The sequence below is a fragment of the Hylobates moloch genome, unplaced genomic scaffold (assembly GCF_009828535.3).
Source record: "Hylobates moloch isolate HMO894 unplaced genomic scaffold, HMol_V3 SCAFFOLD_19, whole genome shotgun sequence".
Taxonomy (NCBI): domain Eukaryota; kingdom Metazoa; phylum Chordata; class Mammalia; order Primates; family Hylobatidae; genus Hylobates; species Hylobates moloch.
In genome coordinates this window covers 24,703,542-24,725,537 of record NW_026652294.1, presented here as the reverse complement: position 1 = coordinate 24,725,537, position 21,996 = coordinate 24,703,542, and the positions used below count along the sequence as shown (strand labels likewise).

At 45.2% G+C, this 21,996-nt stretch overlaps 1 protein-coding gene across 11 annotated transcripts in view; it reads left to right on the top strand.

Moving 5' to 3' along the window:
- Positions 1-21,996, top strand: part of EFCAB6 (EF-hand calcium binding domain 6) — a 296,553-nt gene that overhangs the window by 237,338 nt on the left and 37,219 nt on the right. For all 11 annotated transcript variants that reach the window (XM_058431306.1, XM_058431310.1, XM_032138757.2 and 8 more), the window contains 2 exons: positions 6,725-6,920; positions 9,783-9,974. In XM_058431306.1, the coding sequence (XP_058287289.1) occupies positions 6,725-6,920; positions 9,783-9,974 (388 nt within the window). The remainder of the gene's footprint in view (positions 1-6,724; positions 6,921-9,782; positions 9,975-21,996) is intronic.

Sequence of the window (21,996 nt, the reverse complement as noted above, 5' to 3'; positions counted from 1 at the left end):
GTAGGAGAATCAATGTGCGTTGCTTTAAGCCAGCAGGTATGTACTATTTTGTTACAAAGCCATAGGAAACTAACAGTCAGTGTATACACTTTTTATTAATCCTCCCCTTTTCGTTAAGAACCCTCCCTACCTTGGACTAGGACAGATGCCCTCCTACCCAGAAACATCTCCAGAGAATATACTTTCAGGTCTTCCATTAGGGTTGGGAGGGACAGGCACCCAGACACGTGAAGTCTGGGGAGAGGTCTGGGATCTGCTTGCTTCCCAGTCTTTTAATCAACCCTATTTTAACTCCTCCTTTAGCTCCACTTCTAGATATACCTGATATCATCAGTTCCGGAGCCTCTGAGGGTATTTGCAGGGCATGTCGGATTTTCTCTCTTCCACATTCCCTCCGTTTGTTTTAGGAAGTGATTTCTTGGATTCTGATACATCTATTCCCATTATCCATAGATTCTCCAGCAGCTGTTCTCTTCTTCCACATACTCCTAGTCCTTAGGAGTTTATGCCAGTGGTCCCCAAACTCCAAGCATCAGAACCATTGCAAGGGCTCATTAAAACTCAAGATTGTTGGGTCCCTCCCCCAAAGTTTCTGATTCAGTGGGCCCAGGAGTGTGCATTCATAACAAGGGCTCAGGTGATGCTGATGCTGCTGGACTCTTGCACCCCACCTTAAGAACCACTGTTTTATACCTTTTTAAAACTCCCTTTTCTGTCATTTTAGAAGAGTTTTGAGTGGTAACAGAACTAAATATGTGTGTTCAAGTCGCTTTATTTAACTGGAAGTCTTATTCTCATGCACTTTTACCCTGAAACAACTTGAGCTAATTGCCCCCTCTGACTCCCATTTCTATCTACATAATTTAGCTGTGCTGACAGAATGCATGATTCTTATGTCCCTCTCTTCGTAAGGGGAGAATATTAGCACCCCTTTCCTCTTTAAAACGTTTTTTATCCCTTGAGCCCAGGAATTCAAGGCTGCAATGAGCTATGATTGCACCACCGTACTCCAGCCTCACAAAAAAAGCGAGACCACGTCACCAAAAAAAAAAAAAAAAAATCAGTGGTTGCCCAAGAGTTTACAGTATACATTTAGAGCTAGCCTAAGCCCACCTTTAAATAACATAATACAACTTAATGGGAAGTACCGAAAACTTATAAAAGGGCATTTCCAATTTCTCCCTTCTGTACCTGATAACATGGCTGCCATTCATTTACCCGTGTGCTTTAATCACCCAACACATGGTTGTTATTATTACTCCATTGATCAACTAAGAGTGAGAAAAAAAAAAAAGATGTTATTTTACCATTATTTATTCCTTCTCTGACACCCTTCTTTTCTTGATGTAGATCTGTATGATTTTCCTTCTCTCTGAAGAATGTCTTTTTACATTTCTTGAAGGGTAGGGCTGCTGGTAATGAAGTCTCTCAGTTTTATTTGTCTGAGAAAGTCTTTATTTCTCCTTTGTTTCTGACAGAGAATACTGGATTTAGCATTCTAGGTTTAAACTGTTGAAATATTTCAACACTTCAAATATTTCAGTCCACCCTCCTCTTGCTTGCATGATTTCTGGCAAGAAGCCTGATGTGTTATAATTCATTATCTTTGTTCCTCTATAGATAAGGGAGTTTTCTAAGATTTTCTGGCTTATTTTAAGATTTTCTCTTTGTCTTTAGTTTTCTCCAGTTTGAAAATAGTATGTTTAGGTATAGATTTGGGGGGATTTATCCTGCTTGGTGTTCTCTGAACTTCCTGGATATGTAATTTGCTGTGATTAATTTTGGGAATGTTTCTACCAGTATTAATTAAAATGAGTTTTTGTTTTTGTTCTTGTTTGTTCTCTTGTTTTGTTTCTTTGTTTGCTTATTTCTCTTTCTCTTTCTGGTATTCCAATGATGCAGGTGTTACACATTTTGAAATTTTCCCAGTCTTTGGATATCTTGTCCTATCCACCCCCTCCCCGTTCTTTTTTTCTTTGCATTTCAGTTTGAGAGGTTTCTACTGACATACTTCAAGCTCACTAATTCTCTCCTCAACCATGTCCGGGCTACTGATGAGCCCATCAAATCCATTCTTCACTTCTGTTACAGTGTTTTTTTTTTTAATTTCTGGCATATTCTTTTAATTCTTTCTTAGAGTTTCCATCTCTGATTACATTGCCCACTTGTTCTTGCATGTTGTGTACTTTTTCCATAAGAACACTTTACATATTAACCATAGTTATTTTAAATTCCCTATCTGATAATTTCAAAATATGTGTCATATATGAGTCTGCTTCTGCAGCTTGCTTGGTTTCTTCATACTGTGTCTTTTCTTGACTGTTTATATGCATTGTACTTTTTGTTGTTGTCAAAAGCCAGATAGCAACTGAGGTATATAGGCCTTTAGAGATTTCATGTTCGTTTGGCTAGGAGTTAGGATGTGTTTAATGTTTGCTGTAACTATTGGTGCAAAGGCTCCAATTTCCTCCAGCGTCCTTGTTTATTCCTCTCCTGTTTTCGTGGGTTTCCCTAAGAGCTCCTTCTTAAATAGAGTATGTGTTTTGCAGTTCTTTCAGTTGTAATCCATTATTATTTCACTAGAGCTGAGTCGATGTGGTGGTAAAATATTGGGGAGGGGAAACATTCTATAGTTTTATGATTACATTTCTGTCTTTTAGTGGGCTGAGTCCATGGGCTGCAACCTTTAGAAATGTTTATTGGGTTTTTTTTCCACTTAGGTAAAACAGGAATGCTAGCGGGGGCTGGAGTTGGCTGATTGCCCTTCCCCCAAAGCTAAGATAAGGCTCTCAGAAAGTCTTTTCCCTTGCAAAGTTGTTATAGAGAAGGCTGGGGACATATTTCACCAGGATTGCTCTTCCCCTTCCCCTGCCAGAACCCTGAGGGGATCTTTCTCAGATCTTCACTGTGAGAAGCTGGTGAGACTCCTGAAGTTAAAGCCCATGAAAGTGGTGGTGGGGGTGGGGAGGTACGTAAGACTGGGCCCCCAGAATTTCTTACTCTTACACTAGTCCACACTCAGCCTCTACCAATTTGCCAAGATTACCATGTAAGTATTCCTGCCAGCCTGTGACTCCAAAGGCTTTTGCTCCAGGAAAGCAGGCCCCAGATGTGATTCTCCGCATGTGCCTGTCTCTCCAGGTTTCAGGGTGACATTTTGCCCTATGACCTCAATTCTTCTCCTCCTCCGTCTGCCACTTTCCCCACTCATTCCATGTCCAGCTTTTGGCAGCTACACTTTGATTTTTCCTTTGGATAGGTAGTTAAATTTAACCTTCTGTCCCACAGCCACAACCAGTTCCTTCCTGCTTGGTTCATAGGTTGATTCTAAAACTTGAAAACTATTAAATACCATTTTATTATTATAACTATGTAAATATTGTTCAGTGTCCAGGTAATGAAGGAAAACTAGCTTGTTTTCCTGTGGTACTATCCCTGAGCCTCTAGCCTTAGTATCAAATAGATTCTCTTGTAGATTACACCAATTGCTGAAAATCATTTCACATTTGTCTCAGTCCCTTTGGGCTGCCATAAAAAAATGTAAACTGTGTGTCTTATAAACAACAGAAATTCATTTCTCACAGTTCTGGAGGCTAAGAAGTCCAGAATTGAGGTACCAGCAGATTTAGTGTCTGCTGAAAATGTCCTGGATCATAGATGTCTGTCTTTTCACTGTAACCTCATGTGGCAGAAGGGACAAATGTCTCTCTGGGGCCTCTTTTATAAAGGCACTAATCTCATTCATGAGAGCTCTGTTTTCATGACCTAATCACCTCCCAAAGGCCCTGCCTGCTAAAAGGTCATTACCTTAGGAGTTAACATTTTAACATATGAATTTTGGGGGGACACAAATAGACCATAGTAATGTTTTAAATTTGTTTCATATTGCTACTATGATTTTATTGGATAGGTTGTTTCCTGGAGTTTAATTTATTCTTTATTTTCTTTATGATATTTGCCTTTGTTTTACCTTGTCAAATAAAGATAAATCCATACTTAAGTAAAAGAGACTTTATCTGAAAAGACTGCTGCAACAGGGAGAGAAAGATTATTACAATGGAGAGAATGCCCCAACCATGAAATCTGTAAGCATCTCAAAGAGCAAGGAGAAGAGGGCTTTTCTTTAATAGGGAAGAGTAAACGAGGATAGAAAGAACCAAGCTTGGGGAGTAAGATGAATAGATGGTGTGACCAGAAAGCTGGGCAAGAAACATCTTTCCTGTGGTCAGAGTCCCTGAGGAGCTATTAGGGAGGGGCTATTCCACATTCTGATACTGGCTTAGGCTGAGGTGGGTCCAAGTTCAAGGTTCTGGAGAAAAGAGAGTAGCTTAACTAAACTGTGGTCAGTTAGCAGGTATTTTGTCCAGATTAGTCAGTGGGAACAAACAGTTCAGCTAATAATTTATGAGACTGAGACTGGGAATTTGGAGGGTCTATGTCCTTGCTATCAGAGGTAAACCTTGGGGCATCTATGAATCTTTTTCTAAGTCATATGGAGAAAAGGTAGTTGTTTGCAGTAGCCTTATCCAGGGACATTAAGGTTGGGGTGATTTCTTTAACCATCACTTTTTTCTAGAACAGGGCTCAGATAATGTTCAATATTTTTGACCTTCAGGTTTCCCCAGCATTCTATTCTACTTTCTCCTCTCTTGAGTTTTTTTCCCCTGGCATCTCTATCTGAGAACCTGGCCCCCCGTGATCCAAAGAGCATCCTATGCTGCCTCCACTGTTGTCTAGGTTGGATCCTCTGTCTCCTGTATCCCACATCTCTTTATTTCTTGATTTATATTCTTCTTTTGCTGGAGTACTTCCTGAAGTAATCTCATAAGAAAGGGTGAACAGGAAGTAAATTTTCTGAGTTCTTATTAAACTGAAACTTTTTAAATTCTTTTTCACACACATTGCTGGCTTGTCTGAGCATAGACTCTTAGGAAGAAAATAATTCCCTTAAAAGTTTGAAGACATTGATCCATTGTGTTTGAGCTATGAGAAGTCCAATGCCTGTGTGTATGTGTGTGTGTGTATGTGTGTGTGTGTGTGTATAGAAAGGAAGGACCATTTCGTCCTCAAATGCCTATATGTTTTTTTCTTCCTAAAACAGGATCTCCTCTCACTGAATCTATTCCCAGCTGAACAAGAATTCATGTGCATTCAATGAATAAATCGTGGAAAAATAGCAGCAGATAAATTAACTAAATGATTATAAGAGATTCTTGTTAAAACATAGTTAGGCTTGATACTTTTGTAAACAACAACAAAAGGACTGGGATTTCTGAAGCCCACCTTTCAATGGGGGTGATCAACTTTTTTATGCATTGAAACCTTAATAAGGATCCATTGCACAGTTGCTTGTTTCTTCTCAAAGACCTCTTGATGATAAACATCTCTGTTATTTGTAATTATATGTAGATTATTCTTTTCTAGATCCAAAATAGACTTTTCTAAATACTACTGAGATTAGCATATGCATATGATTTTATTACTACATTTTAATACCATGTTGGCAATTTATCCCGCTGATGAAATAGTGTTGATTGTCCTTTTCCTTGGTGTCTCCATCATGCAAGCCGACCCGACGCAGAGCCTATGCAAGGCAGCTCTGCAGCTGTGGGTTGGAAAAGCTCAGCTCTTGGCTCATCTTCTTTAGAAGCAGATATCTGAGTCACTGGAAACTTCTCTCTCCAGCTTACCGGCATTCCAAGCTCTTCTACGTTGACATTTGAGCCCAGTCCTGCTGAGAGAAAGTTTAGGTGTTTAAGGGCCAGCAATTCCCCAGGAATTTAAGTTGTAGAAATGTGAACTTTGAATGCAATTAAACTTTATTTTAATTATTTTGCATCTTTAATAGATATGCTGTATGTTCCGTGAGACTTTTGGATTTTACCTCACAATTTAGTCTTCCAGAACTTAGGTAATTTCTTCTGTGTCAGAGTCAAGGAGATGAAGGAGCCTCTGCTTCCACAGGGATGTCCTTGCTGAGTCATCGATGCAGGTGGAATTTTTATTTGAGAAAATCCTCAGCTAGATAGGTTTGCAAAATATCTTTTGAGTGCTTTCAGCTTGACAACTTCATTTCAACCACTCCTGAAAGAGAATTTAATGTATTTCTTACTCAGTTCCTCTTCTTCTTTTCACTGTCTTTGACATGTTTCCTCTCTTTCAAATCCCACTGCCATTTCTAAGTCCAGGCCCTTCTTGGTTAAGACCTCCATGACCCCAGGAGCCCCCCATCCAGACTGCTGCTCTCCCGCCACTGCCACCACCCCAGTCTCACTTCCAGACTGTCTTGGAGCCACTGTCAGATTTATCTTCCCATGATGCTGCTATGCGAATGTCACATCCCTGCCAACATACTTTCACTTGCTCATGTCATAGGGCTGGATTCTCAGCAGACACTTCCCTTACTGTCTTCTGCAAAGCCACGAACCCTGATATCCAGCCTTCAAGCATCAGGACTTCAGGCCGGGCAGCTGTGGCCCCCCGGCCGTCAGCGAACTGCACTCTCCCCTCTCATCACCCTGTGTCCTCGTATTGTAGGATGTGTGTGTCTACCTGAGAGCAGAGCTAACTGCCATGTCTGCACCTACAGGGCGGGGAATCGTGTCTTAAAATTACTCATTTTCCCCACATTGCTCTGTGCTCAGCAACTGTTTGTTGAATGAATAAGCAGTAGGATGGCTTTTTAAATGAATATGTTCTTTTCTTCCTTTCCTTTTGGGACAAGTTGGGGAGTCAGCCGGCATGATAATGCTATCAATTACCCCGACTTCCTGAGAGCAGTGGAGAACAGCAAGTCAACAGGAGCTCAGCCCAAGGGAAAAGAAGAGAGCATACCAATCAATTTTGCAACACTGAATCCACAGGAGGTTGTGAGGAAGATCCAGGAAGTAGTTGAGTCCTCCCAGCTGGCTTTGTCCACGGTATGACAGGCTGAAAGTGCTTTACTGTGAAAACTCATCTTGATTCATGAAAACACCTCTCAGCCCCACCCTGAAACCCCTCCCACCTCTGTTCATTCTCCTTGGGGTGTCTAGTTAACCACAAGCAGAGTTTTTAATGTGGGTAAATGTGTATCCACTCTTCCACCCCAGCATGTGCTCTCCGAGGTGGGAGTGCTCAGCATTTAGAAATGCTGAGTCTGGGGTGAGGACATGGGGCTCTGGGCAAAAAAGGCAGAAAACAGAGGCCCTTGGACAAGAGTGGGCTCAGCACATCCTGGGAGCTCTCAACTCAGTCAAGCACTGGGTTCACAGAGATGAAGGACACAAGGTGGCCTTGAAGAGGTTGAACTGGGCCCAGTTGTGGCACAGAGAGTTCATTGTGAAGTCCTCCAGGAGCAAGGGGAGTCACCTGGATAGGCTGACATTCTACAGCTTCCATCTGCATGGTGCTTTAGATGGTGTACACAATGATGCCTATATGTATGGAACAATGCCTGCGTGTAGGGAATGATGCCTGCGCGTAGGGAATGATGCCTGCGCGTAGGGTATGAGGCCTGCGCGTAGGGTATGAGGCCTGCGCGTAGGGAATGATGCCTGCGCGTAGGGAATGATGCCTGCGCGTAGGGAATGATGCCTGCGCGTAGGGAATGATGCCTGCGTGTAGGGTATGATGCCTGCGTGTGTGGAATGATGCTTGTGTGTGTGGAATGATGCTTGTGTGTGTGGAGTAATGATGCTGTGGACTGTGCTGGTGTCCTTGGATACTGTGCTTGGAACCAGCCTCCTGGTGAGATGGTGCTCCCAGGTGAGTTTCCCTGTGTGTCAGCATCAAGAAGGGAAGATGCTCTCTGCAGAGGGCAGGCATCGGAGATGAACAAGGCAGCATGTCGGAACCATCCTGTGGGAAGCCAGCACCCAGAGTCCAAACAGCCACAGCAACCCAGACTGACAGATCCACTCAACACCTCTCAATCCCCACAGTGCATATCCCTTCTAACATCACAGAGTCCTGGTTCCACACACTCTAGAGGGCTTCCCAGGGCGTTGGGGGGCCACAAGCCCTAATGAGAGTTCATGAGTCTTTTTGATCATAACCTTGCAAGGTGGGGCTCCTGATTCCACTCTACAGGAGGGGAAACTGAGGCTCAGCGTGAATAAACCTGCCCAGGGTCACACAGGGACTATGGAGCAGAGCCCGGAACATGAGGAGGAAGGGGAAATGGACTTGTCGCAGCCCTTGTTTTCCAAATCCAGGTGGTTTGAAGAATTGAAGTCCTGAAGATCTTTACTTGAGATGTGCTGTCTACTGCCCATGACTTCTTCTGAGGATCCACCTTAGTTAGTGTCTTGGCTTTTGAAGAAATCAAGGCTAGTGACCCTCTTAGGGTATCAGACTCTTGGAGGTGGGAATCACTCACTCTCCACTCCTGAGATCTATTTTAAACTTTTTTTTGTAAATCACATCCCAATTTCCTTGGTGTAGGGAAGCAAGGTGGGCTCCGGAGTCCCGGTGCGGTGTGAGGGATTAGTGGGGAGGGAAGGGGTGAGGAGGGGCGGCCCAGCCAGCTGAGCTTCGCAGGAGGCTCCTCTTCACACCTGAGCCTGCCCCTGCCGTTGCCCCTGCGGCACAGTTTTCTGTGTTCATTCTTATGATCGTTCTCCTTAACATTTGAGATCCCCTCGGGCCAGGTACCTGGATGGGGGCATTTTCCAGTAAACTTAGGAAAACTTATACCTGCCCTCTGAGTTAAGTCCATCTTTACAGTAAAGAAGCTAAAGTTTAGAGAAGTCCAGGACTTATGGTGGGCAGCAGAGCCCAGGTTCCCAGAACAACTCCTGTCTAGGGGATTTCCCATTGTACACAGCTACTTCGTGTTACCACTGACTACGCGAACATGTGAAGCTATCTATGTTTTAAGGTTAATTTGATTACACATATGCCATCACCCTGTTGGGCCAATGGGGTGTGCCTAATTAGCCCCGAATGAGAATTAACGACAAGGGTGTGGGGTTTGCAGGCATGCTAAATTCTTCCTTTAAAAAAGATCTTAATCTACCCCTGGATGCAGATTTCCTGGTGTAATAAAAATGAATGATTTTATTTCGACAGATGGAAAAAAAATGTGCTTTCTTTTTATAGCACATTTTTGCACTTTTTCAGTTTAACTACTCTACTGTAGGATTCGCAATGTGTGCCCCCGCCGCTCCAGGACAGACCCGGGGCAGCTTCTCATGATACGAGGCCACTCGGGCTCTGGCCGAGACTCAGGAAAGGACAGCCGCCTCGGCACACAAGCCTGGCTGTGAAGGACAGGGGTGGGGTCAGGGTGATCCCTCCTCCCAGCTGCTCCCAAAGTCAGACTCCTGCCTTGAGACACCAGCCCCGATGCAATGCGGTGGGGTCTCTCCTGAGCCTCCTGTTACAACTAATTAACACTTAAAGGAAGTAGAATGTAAGGGTCAAGAGAGCTAGAGCTCTGCCCTGCTCTGCTCTGTAAAACAGGGATCCTGGGAGCAGGGGCGAGGCTTCGATCAGGAAGGTTACGGGTGCTTGGGGCCAGGATTCCTCTTTATTCTCCTTCCTCCTCACATCCAAATAGGAGCAAGTAAGGCAAATTTCCTCTAGAACTCATAAGCTCCCATACTGCGTTCATATCGTACTTGTCTCAGTCCTTCAATAATGGTGCATTTATTTAGTAATTTAGAATTTACAAGGTACTTTTATATACTAGGCTTCATTTGCATTCAGCAGAAACAGTACTTAAGGAAAGTGTTTTAGAAGTTTGCCAGTAGCATTTGCCAGTAGCATTTGCCATCTTTTTTTCTTTTCTTTCTTTTTAGGCATTTTCTGCATTGGATAAAGAGGATACAGGATTTGTAAAGGCTACAGAATTCGGACAAGTTCTTAAGGATTTCTGTTACAAACTAACGGACAATCAGTATCATTATTTTTTGAGGAAACTAAGAATTCATCTAACCCCCTATATAAACTGGAAATATTTTCTCCAGAACTTTAGCTGTTTCCTTGAGGAGGTAAGAATGTCTGCAGCACATAAGCATCTCTTTGAAAATGAGCTAAAATTAGTTTTTACAAAATGGATAATTGATTAGAACCATAACAGATAAATTGGCAATCACCTCATGTAATTAGCTCATTCTAAATGAAAAACTGGTATAAATTATACACAGAGTATTAGAAGGTGAATATGCATCCTTTACTTTGTTGGAAATTTTTATTTTATTTTATTTTAATTTTCAAAGAGGTTTGGGAGCTTGTTTTCTCTGGTTGATTTAGAGTTCTAAGGAGTCTTAGATCCCAGAAGATGATCTGGGAAATGAGATTACTAAAGCAAACAGCATGAACATTTTTAAGGTTTCAGGTTAATAATAACAGCAGCAAACACTATAGCATGTCTTCTATGTACCTGCCACTATTTCTAGTCCTTTGTATATATATTAACATGTGTAATCATGTTGAGGTCACTATGAGATACAAGCTGTTACTATCCCCAGTTAAGAGATGAGGCCTCGGCACAGAGACATTAAGTATTATCCACAGTCACCCAGCTAGTGAGTGGTGGGGCTGGTTTGTAAGCCTGACTCCAGGTTCCTAAACACCGTGGTTTTTGTGATTTTTTTCATCTTTGCTATTTAGATAGATGTTTCTAAACAAAATACACTATTGTGTTGCATGTCTTTAAGCTTTATATAAGTGATATTATATTGAATGTTGTATCTGCACTCATTTTTTCTTACAGTAATGTATTTAAGATTTATCCATGTTAGTATGTTGGCTTTAGTTGATGCACTTAAGCTGCTATAAAAAGTCGGTGGCTCATGCCTGTAATCCCAGCACTTTGGGAGGCCGAGGTGGGCAGATCACCTGAGGTCAGGAGTTTGAAACCAGCCTGGCCCACATGGTGAAACCCCATCTGTACTGAAAATACAAAAAAAAAAACCAAAAAAAAAAAAAAAACAAAAAAAACATAGCCGGATGTGGTGGCTGGTGCCTGTAATCCCAGCTCCTCAGGAGGCTGAGGCTGGAGAATCACTTGAACCCAGGAGGCGGAGGTTGCAGTGAGCCGAGATTGCACCACTACACTCCAGCCTGGGTGACAGAGCAAGACTCTGTCTCAAAACAAACAAACAACAACAACAACAAAAACAGTCTATTAACTGAATATATGATTGTGAATAACATGCTGCCATTCGGTCGTCACCCTCCTGTTAATGAACATGCAGGTTGTTCTCAGTTTCCTTCATTACAAGCAAAGCACCAGTCACCCTTCTGTGCCTGTCTCCTTGTGTGCACACACTGGAGCTACTCTGCATGGAATTGCTGATGGGAGGGCGGGTCCACGTTCAGCTTCCCAGAAACGGCCAGCATTCTCCTAAGTGGTTGTACCAGTGTACCGCCCCACCAGTGGTACAGGAGAGTTCCTGACACTCCACGTCGCTGCTGTCCCTTGCTATTGTTAAACATTTTAACTTCTACCATCTCTCCTTAGTAAGGTCAAACACATTCATGGGTTGTCAACTATTCAGGTCTCGTTGTCTACAAATGACCTGAAAGGCTTTCGGCCCTTGGTTGTCATGTGGGTCGCAAATACCTTCTGCTGGTCCGTGGCTTGTCTTTGCTCTTGTTTTATAGTGACCTTCGCTATTTTTATGATTATGTTTTTTTTTTTTGTCATTTTAAAAGGAATACATATTCATGGGAGACATTGGGGACAATGCAAAAAATATATGTAAAAAAGGATAGCAGTAATCTAGACTCCACGATGATGGGGATGATGACAAGAACAACCTTGGCCACCATTTGGTGAGCACCTACTAAGCTCTGGGCCCTTCACGTGCACTTTCTCATCTCACTGTCATGCCCGCTGGGGAAGGCGGCGTAGACAGCCTCCCAGAAGTCGCGTAGCCACCTGAGCTCAGCAAGGAGTGGCAAGCTGGAGGGTTCGGCTTCAGAGCTGGTGTTCTTTCTATGCACTACCCTGCCTTAGAGAACTTTTTTTTTTCTAATGCATTTTTTTTTACATAGTGGAGATGACAGTGTATATATATTCGTGTATCCTGCTTTTTTTTCACTTAATGTTAAATTATATCATGTCACTTAAAGATTTCCCAAACATCAGCTAAAAGGTCTATATAACATTCCACCCACTCCCTTATTTTCAAGCATTTAGGATGTTTTTTTCCAGCTTTTGCCTCTGTGATTCACAGTGAACACTTTCATGTAAATCTCTATCTACATTTTGGGTTCATTCCTTAGGAAAGTTCCAAGAAATAAAATAACTGGAGTCAAGGGATAGGAATAGTTTTATTGATCTTAAAAGCAGCCCCTTATATATATTTTAAATAATTCTGTCCTATTGGGTTGGACCATCTGAAATTACCATTTTTAAAGTCATAAATGATTGAATATTGACAATTTCATATGATTTAAGCTAACATTCGTAGAAGTTGTTTATGTCCATTATATACTGTTTGGAATATGCTGATACATTTGAAGAAAATAATTAAAATCACCCCTTGGGACAACTAGTATTAATACTTTGGCATGTTTGTGCCCAGTCCTTTTTTTTTTTTTTGAGACAGACTCTCACTCTTGTTGCCCAGGCTGGAGTGCAATGGCACAATCTCGGCTCACCACAGCCTCCGCCTCCTGGGTTGTGGTGATTCTCCTGCCTCAGCCACCCGAGTAGCTGGGATTACAGGCATGCACCACCATGCCAGGCTAATTTTTGTATTTTTAGTAGAGACGGGGTTTCTCCATGTTGGTCAGGCTGGTCTCGAACTCCTACCTCAGGTGATCCCCCAGCCTCAGCCTCCCAAAGTGCTGGGATTACAGGCATAAGCCACTGTGCCTGGCCCCTTTTTATTATATGAATGTCCTTTAGGAGTGGGGTTGAGGACAGACCATGTATACTGCTGAGTTTGGGGGTTGTGTTCTGAACTCTTGCAAGTCTTTTTTTTAACAAACATTTTTCATTTGTATCAAAGTAACATATGCCCATATAGAAATAAAATTGAATTGTTGCAAAAGATTTAAAAACAGAGATCACTTGACTCACCCATTTAACCTCCAGTCCTGCTCCCCAAGAGCAATCACTTTTATTTTGGTTTTTTTTGCTGTTTCTTCAGCTGCATATGTTCCTGTCTTTCAATAATATTTTTTTTTTTCTTGAGACGGTGTCTTGCTCTTTTACCCAGGCTGGAGTGCAGTGGCGCGATCTCGGCTCACTGCAGGCTCCGCCCCCCTGGGGTTCACACCATTCTCCTGCCTCAGCCTCCCGTGTAGCTGGGACTACAAGCACCTGCCACCTTGCCCGGCTAATTTTTTGTATTTTTAGTAGAGGCGGGGTTTCACCATGTTAGCCAGGATGGTCTCGATCTCCTGACCTCGTGATCCGCCTGCCTCGGCCTCCCAAAGTGCTAGGATTACAGGTGTGAGCCACCACGCCCAGCCCTCAATAATATTCTTACCCTACCATTTCCTAAATGATCAGTCTTAGGTGTTATCCACTGATGTGCTGATTTGATAGATAAGGGATCCCACTCTCCTCTTCCAGCTCCGCTGGCCTCACCTCTGGGGTCCCCTGGCCTGTTCTCTCCTGCCTTTTCGCCTCCTGTGGTAGCACTGGCATTCTCTGGGGTCTTCATTTTCCTCTAAAGCATGGATTCCATCTAGCATGTGCCATTTCATCGTGTGAGTTCATTCACTCTCTCATGACACGTGTTTCCTATGGCCCATGTGTGCCAGGCGCTGAGCTGGGTGCCAGGTTTAGCAGCAAACCAAACAGATGCAGTCCCTGCCTCCAGAAGCCCCCATTCTAGCGAGGGGGACAGAGCAGGAGTGAGTGACTCAGTCACATGTCAGGTTCTAGCAGCAGCTGGGAGAAAAATGGAGCAGAGCAGTAGGGAGGGCCTGTTGAGGGGTGACATCTGAGCGACGGGGAGGGGAGGGAGTGAGCAGTGACATCGGGCGAGGGACTGGCCGGCACCGCTAGTGCAATGGCACCCACAGGAAGGGGCCAACTGGTTTGGGGGCAGATGAAGGAGAGGTCTAAGGAGTTGGGGCCAGGGAGCGAAGGAGCCAGGCGGCCGTAGGCTTGGGGTCCTTGTAAAGACTTTGGCTTTGACTCTGAGTGACATGGGGACTGTCTTAGGCTGCTCAGGAGCTATAGCAAAATACCCCTAAAGGACCTGCAAGTGGAGAAGACCGGGCTTGAAGCGCCATGTCTGCTGTCCCCCCTCAGCGAGGCCTGAGTGTCCTCATGCACGAGTCGCAAGGAGCCTCTGCTGATCCTGGAATTGCTGGACCAAGGAGAGAACATTCCTAAAGCTTTATGTACTGTCAGCTTGCCTCCCTCAGCATTGGTTAGTTCTGCCCAGTTCGCATCACAAAGAGTCGGCTTCACCTCCAGAAGCACCTGCTCAACGTCCTCATGAGAAAATTTCAGGAAGAGTGAACAGGAGAAATGTGCTTGAGACACGGATCGACCACGGTGGACTGAGAACTGTGGATGCAGAGGTGGCACTGTCCCTGTGGCACGCATCCCTGCACCGGCCACCTCCTGCTCTGTCCCATCAGTTTTCTGGGAATTCAATGGGATCAACCCCCTAAATTGGCCTAGGAGGATGCACCTGGCCGAGAAGCTAACACCTGAGCTCGGACAAATCGGAAAAGCGTGCATTTACCAGGAGGACAAGTAAATCCTTGAGCAAATGATTTCTGGGCTGGAAGGGCAGCGTGAAACTGCAAGGAACATGACATGGCAGGAGGAGAGGGGTGACCGCGGAGCAAGGGGTGACCGCAAGCAGTTCTGGTCATAGTGAATGACAGAGTAGGTGAGAGTTTTCTTTTGTCCTGTTTATTTGCCATCGGGAGCAGGAGGTGGTGGCAGAGACAGACCACCTGGGTCATGCAACATTGGCTGCAGAGTTTAGGTCCCTTTGTCTGAATAAAGAAGAATCGCTGAGGACTCCTGAGTGAGGGAGCCAGCCAGCCTCCTCCAGGGCGGCTGCAGGGGAAGGCAGCCAGGGAAGAACCCCAGACTGCATTCATCATTAAGTTCTCCAGTTTAACCCCAGGTTGTTGTGTTTTTCTAATAGAAGGGAAAAGAAGTAACAAATAATAGGAATAGTTAATACATCATCCTTAAGCTCATTAAATATGATACCAGCCATCCTTTTCCTCTGGGGGATGCACAGGAGGTAAGTAATTAAAAGGAGATTACCAAAATGTAATTAAGACAGTCGGCAACTCTCCCCGCAAAGCAAGTTCACCGTGAGTAATCCCTAGCCAAAGCAATCCATTCTCGGAGAGAGAAAAACTGGAATTGTAGTTAAGACATTCCCTAAGACCTTGAGTAAACTGAAAGCACACAGAGAGTAAAGATGACAATTTTACACCTACTCATAATCCATTTCTTATATTGGGTATGCCATCAAATCTGTCTTCCAAAACTCCTATTATTCTTATGCCTCCTCTGCCTGTCACAGCAGCACGTGAAAGTGATCTGAGCTCTTCTCGCAGCAAGGGCCGCGGGCTTCCTGCCCCTGCTGTGTGGCTTGACCATGAGTCCTCCCCTGTCCTTGCTCCTTCATTATACTGCTTCGTTAAGCACCCCTCAAATCAGACAGCGCTTCTTAAAGTGCAGGTCCCAGGCCGCTGCTGTGCAGACCAGCCCGCCCCAGGGCTCCATGGTGGGGGAGTCCAGGGGTCTTGCTGTGCAGCAGGCCTGGGGCTCATCCTCCTGGCACTGTCCTGGGCTTGAGAATCAGCCCAGGAGGCACAGAGGCCTGCGAGCTTCCGGGAAGGGAAGGTGACATGTGTCCTTTCAGACGGGAGCAAGGAGTTGGTCCCATGCGCCTGGAAGCCATCACATCCCCTTTCAAGATGAGAAGCGCTGGCCTAGATGGCATAAAAGAGGAACAAGGCATCGAAGCAAAACAAGGCAACAAGCTACCCAGTGGCTTGGTGAAAAAGCAGAACAGGAAAAAAAAAAAAAAAAAAGAGAAGACCTAAACGGCAGTACACGCACCTTCTCATGAGATTCCCACAAACTGGGAAAACATCATCTGGATTTCTCTCCCCAGCAAATACCCGTTCTTCACTTCTAGAAAAACATTTTACATTCCAAGTGCCATGTGCAAAGTGTAGAGTATCACCTTGTTTTTAGAAAATCGTTCCTGTTTAACATTTCCCTTAAATCTTAAAGTGCAATTTCAGTTTCTTCAGTGAGTATAAAAATAACGCTCAGTGCAGAAATAGAATTTTTAAAAGACACAGTAGAAACCCATATAAAATCTTTCTACTTTATTACCATGGAAATAATGGAATTTTTTAACAAAACACATCCTTATTCAATACAGAGTAATTATTTTGTCACATTCTAGCAAGCAGAGAGCCAATGAGATCTTTCCTCACTTTGCGTGGAAATATACAATCTCAAAAGTCATTCAGTTATATGTTAAATAACTTGAAGATGTTTTTTGTTCCAAGAGAGAATTGAAGAATGTAGTTTTCAACCGAAGGGATGGTAAAGTACATCAAAATGTTTGTAATCTTTTATGAGCATCATATTTATATTCGCTGCCAACAGTGTTACTTCAATTTATCTTTCTTTTTATTGTAAATATAATTGTGTCTATGTATTTTTAATGAATATGGTAAAGAATGGGGAAGTTTCCTTTTCAGGAAAGGGCTCCAAGTTAATCGTAAATAAATTAAGTAAATTATTAAGATATTAGCATTACTGTTATTTACCCTTGCTCTTGATGGCAAGAAAAGCTAAGTCTTCTTGATGTAATTTCAGTGATTTTAACTATTTCCCTTGAATTTCACTCACTCTCTACTTGCCAATGCAAAATTCACTACCTGCCGTCCTGTAGGTGGGTGGCACTGTGGCAAGTCGTGAGGGGTAATTCAGGCTGACTTGGACTCTCAGGGAGGCCTTGGAGACAGGCCAGGGTGCAGGGGCTGCTGGGCCCCCTGTGCCACACTAAGGCAGAAGGAGTATTATCCCAGGCCACCCAGCAGGGCCTACAGGCATCGTCACGTGGTGGTCCAGCGGGAACCAGGCAAACCCGATGCATCTACTTCTCCTCCTCAGCCTTTGAGCTTGGTAAGCTTGCTGCCCTCCTGGGGGAAGCCCAGGGACCTTGGCATGGGTGGTGTCTGCTTCCTCTAGAGCATCTGTGTCTACACGGGTCCTAGCACTGCCCCAGTATCTGCACTAATATGGATCACCTCCTTAAAGCCAGCTATAGTGATAAAAGCAACAGAATGAAAGTCACATCATCACGGAAAGTTGGCAAGGAGGTTGCACAGGCTGCTAAGATTCACTCTCACTTAGCGTGCACAGAGTTATTCTTTTGCTGTTCAAACTTTCTCCCAAGTCCCGATTGGCTGTGGCAACACTGCAGCTCCTCCACGCATGCGTCCTGGGTCCGGCCTGGCTCTGAAGCCTCCCTTTAGAAAGGAGTATGAGTCCACCTCCAACCCTGGTTCCCAGTAGCGTGGACAGGGTAGGAACTCAGCACGTGCCAGGCAAGCTCTGCTGGAAGTAGCACAGGGCTGGCCGCCAAAGGGAGAGAGGCACGGTTTCTGATGCCTCTTGCAGGAATGGGAGGGGGCCACACCGGGCTTTCCCCACCTGGCCCTGTGAAGGGTGGTCACATGGGCCCCCTTCCCCACTGGAGAGGCCCCCTTTCAAACACAGCTGTGTCAGGCAGAAGACAAGGCTATCATGAACCTGTTGGTGAGGTTGGAAGAAGCACATCAGACAGAATTTCTGGTAATCGTTTTAATTTGTGTGGTTGAATTTTCTCAAACCCGGGAGTCCCATGTCCCCAAGAGCAGGGATGAGGTCTCATTCTCCCTTGTGCCCCAGCCCTACACAGTGCACCCCGTGGCAGGACCTCAGCCAGGCCCCACGGAAATGCATGGTGCGGGGGGTGCTGCTCACCTCCTCTAGCACCTGCCTTGTGTTAATCACTTGCTCCGGCATCCCCAGAGCACTCCCGCCTCATTCCCCTGAACCCAGATCAGGATTCTTCTTGATTCCTAGCCTCCACGGGAAGCCCTCTATGTGTTCAAACTAAGTGGACAATGGTGCAACCAGCCCAGGCAGGCTCCCCATTCATTTGGTCCCTCCAGAGCCACAACAACCATTTGTGGATCAATTAAGCATCAGAGTTGAGCCGCACCAGTGATTCTATGAGGTCATGATCCTATCAGGAAGCCAGGCACCAATCCAAGAATGTGTTGTCCCAAATAAGTCTTGCAGAGAAAATCCAAAATACAGATGTTACCAGCATCTTAACTATCATCACACACCAAGGAAGGTAACTTGCAGTGTGGCTGCTTATGTTCTGGCTCAGGATGCTGCACTGGACTGGATGAATCTCAACACCCAACACTCAGCAAGTGAGAATGAGAATGTGCGCTTGGCTCTGGGCCAGGCCCTGGGGTTCAGGCTTGTGGTGGGGACAAGTAGCCTCATTTGCAGAGGAGGAAACTGGGTGGGTGTCTCAGAACATCAGCTTCTCCAGGGGTAGGGGTTTGGGTTCACTGCTCTGTTGCTCCTGCCTGGGAGTGTGCCTGGCACGTCATGGGCCCTGGTCAGTGTTGCTGAGTTCGGATTTTCAGGAGGCTTCTGTGTTCTTGCACATGTGGTAGGTGGTTGGACTTGTGGTGAAATCGGAGGAGCATGGCTTTGGAGTCAAACAATCTCCATCTCCAGCACCGGCTGGCAGGAGCTTGGAACCGAGCCCCACTTACTTTGTCTATACAGCAGGGAGAGCCGCGGCTGCCTCTCAGGGTGATGTGAGGACCAGAGAAGATTCTCTGTTGCCCAGCTCAGTGCCTGGGTAAAGAAGTCGCAGGAAGGAAGGCCACTGGTACTCTGGGGTACCAGAGGAGGAAACAGAGAGGTAGAAGCATTCGTTCCCAGTCACACCATTAGAAATGCTAGTGCTGGGATTTGAATGCCAGCCAGTTCCAAGGTCCATGCTCCCCGCTCCCTTCCTGAGCAATGAGAACTGTTTGGTGTGTGCCTCCTAGGCTCATTGTTTGGATTAAGCAAGTAAATGTAGAAAGAGCTTTGCCTGGTACCTAACACAGCAAACACCAAACATTTGCATTCCTTGATATTTTTGTATTCTATCCTATTCCGGTGAGTGCAAGTTTAATGTTCAGTAGTGATGTGACTAAGTGGCATAGACTTTATTTGGGTGGAAGAATTTATTTTAATAGTTTTTTCTTTTTTTTTTTTTTGAGACAGAGTCTTGCTCTGTCCCCCAGGCTGGAGTGCTATAAATGACTTCACCCATGAATTTATTGAATCTTTAAAGGGTCGAAGGGCAGCTTAAATGTTTCCCTTTTATTTCTTTGCATTGTATGGAAATTCCGTGCTACTGGAGGATCTGTGAATCGGTGTCTGCAAAGGTCTCAGCATAGATCCTTTGTGAACGTCAGGCTGTATGGCTGAGGAGGAGGGGGAGGACGAGGAGGATGATGAGGAGGAGGACAACGTAACTCTGAGTCGGGGAAGGATGGGCAGAAATGGCTTTCTGATGAGCTTGCACTGAGTCTGGAAGCTTGAGTTGAGGAGCCAGCCCAGGTGGATACCAGGGGATGGGGCTTCCTGGAAGGAGAGTTAGTGCTTCCAGAGCCCAGGGGTTGAGAGGCCACCACACTTTGGGCATGGCCAGGGCAGGGCAGTGGGGGAGGCCCATGGCAAAGGGTTCTGTGAGGAGAGCCGAGGGGCCGTGCTAGTAGGGTGGTCCACTCCACCCTTTCTTGCCTCCCTGGGTGGGTGTCTCAGAACATCAGCTTCTCCAGGGGTAGGGGTTTGGGTTCACTGCTCTGTTGCTCCTGCCTGGGAGTGTGCCTGGCACATCATGAGCCCTGGTCAGTGTTGCTGAGTTCGGATTTTCAGGAGGCTTCTGTGTTCTTGCACATGTGGTAGGTGGTTGGACTTGTGGTGAAATCGGAGGAGCATGGCTTTGGAGTCAAACAATCTCCATCTCCAGCACCGGCTGGCAGGAGCTTGGAACCGAGCCCCACTTACTTTGTCTATACAGCAGGGAGAGCCGCGGCTGCCTCTCAGGGTGATGTGAGGACCACAGAAGATTCCCTGTTGCCCAGCTCAGTGCCTGGGTAAAGGAGACGCGGGAAGGAAGGCCACTGGTACTCTGGGGTCAGTTTTCAGTAAGCACTGGTTGAATTCACTTGAAGCTTGACTTGACTGATGGCCTTTGCAAAGCAAGTTCTGGAATCTTCGGATTAGCTGTTGTTCATTGCCCAGAAGGAATCCTGGTGTGGCAGGAGATCCCAGGCTTGGGCAGTAGTTATGCCACCAGAAAGCCTGGAACTGCGCCTGGAATTCTGGTGAAACTGCCTCACTTGTGCAAACAGCGTGCTGGAGTATCTACTCCCATCAGGCGATAACCTGGGCCTGACCTCCTGATGCAGCAGAGGCTCCCCTCAGGCATGTGCTGAGCCCTTTGGGGGCCAGCATCTGTTTCTTGATCCGGCAGCGAGGTCTGTAGCAGGCAGCTTCCTCAGAGCTTCCACTTTATTTTCATCTGGATTTTTTAACGTTTTATCTTTTTTTTTTTTGACAGGCAGTTTTCCTGCTGTTGTTATTTTTAGCATTCATTTATTCACTGTAAATACAAATGAAGATACAGTACAATTAATTTCTTTGCTAATCAAAATATTTGATAAAATGAAGCAATTTTTCAATTCTTAGAAGTAATTACACCATTCTTTAAAAGGAAGTGAGGAATTCTTTACTGAGTGTTTCTAATTAGGAGTTTTTGCTACCTGCTGAGTTCTTATTCTGTGTGAAGTTTCAGGACTTCTTTTTTTCTCCTGTAAGGAATCATAGAAAAAAACTATATAATTGTCTCTGTAAGTATTCAGAACAAAACTTAGTATATGAATCATACAGTCAGATGAGCTAATTATAACCTTCATAATTACATTAATATGCAGATATATTTCTAGTCTAGCAGCTAGATGAACCTTGCTAACCACTTTGTCACAACCTGTTGTTCTAGGGTGGGTGACCGCCATCTTGGATACCCACCAAGGGCCACAAAGCCCCTTTGCAATATGTCCATTTCGTGGAACACTGACGACTAAAAAGCCATCTGTGCTCAACAGCTTACTTGTCCTGTCTGTATTCTAAGCTCATCCCTTTTTACTTCTTACTCATTAGAAACCCAGAACTGTAGCAGTCAGCTATCACTATGTAACAAGCAACCATAAACCCTCAGGGCCACGAAACAATAACATCCGTTCCTTCAGTTTTCACAGCTGTGGGGGCTGATCTAGGCAGGGCTAAGCTCTGCCATCTTGGCTGGGATGACTCTGCTCTTCATCTCTGTCATTCTCCTCCTTGGTCCTGTGTGAGGGCCAGAGCCTGTCTTCTAAGTCAATGGCATAGGTGCAAGAGGGCTTGCCCAATTATGCAAATGCTCCTTCATCCTTCCGTCACATTGTAATTACCCACATTCCACTGGCCAAAGCATGACATATGGTGGAATCCAAAGCCAAGGGGCGGGGAAATACTCTCAGCTTCTGTAGTGGGAGCCGCCACAAAGCCCCCCCTGGCAAAGGGCATGCGCACAGGGTGAACAGAAGCAGGGGGGCCATGGAGGCGACAGACCCCAAGAAAGCAAACGCATGTGCACTGCTGCCTCTCCAGCTCTGCGGCTTTAGTTGACAAGTCTACCACCCCCTTCTATGAAGCTCTCTTCCCGATCATCCATAGAAATCATTCAGGGTACAATTTGGTGGAAAACTGATTTTAAAGCCAGCCAAGAACAAGGCTGGACATACTGACAGGATATTAGAGGGCTCTTTACTGGGGCCACCTCATAGAGCTGCTGAAACAGGAGGACAATAAAACCGAATGTGAACTAACAACATTTCACGTTCTCTTGACCCTTAGGGAGCCTGCCCTCCCCTCTCTAGCCAGTTCTTGCACTGGGCTTAACTCTCACCTCAGGGCTTGCTCCCGCCCCTGGCTTGGGT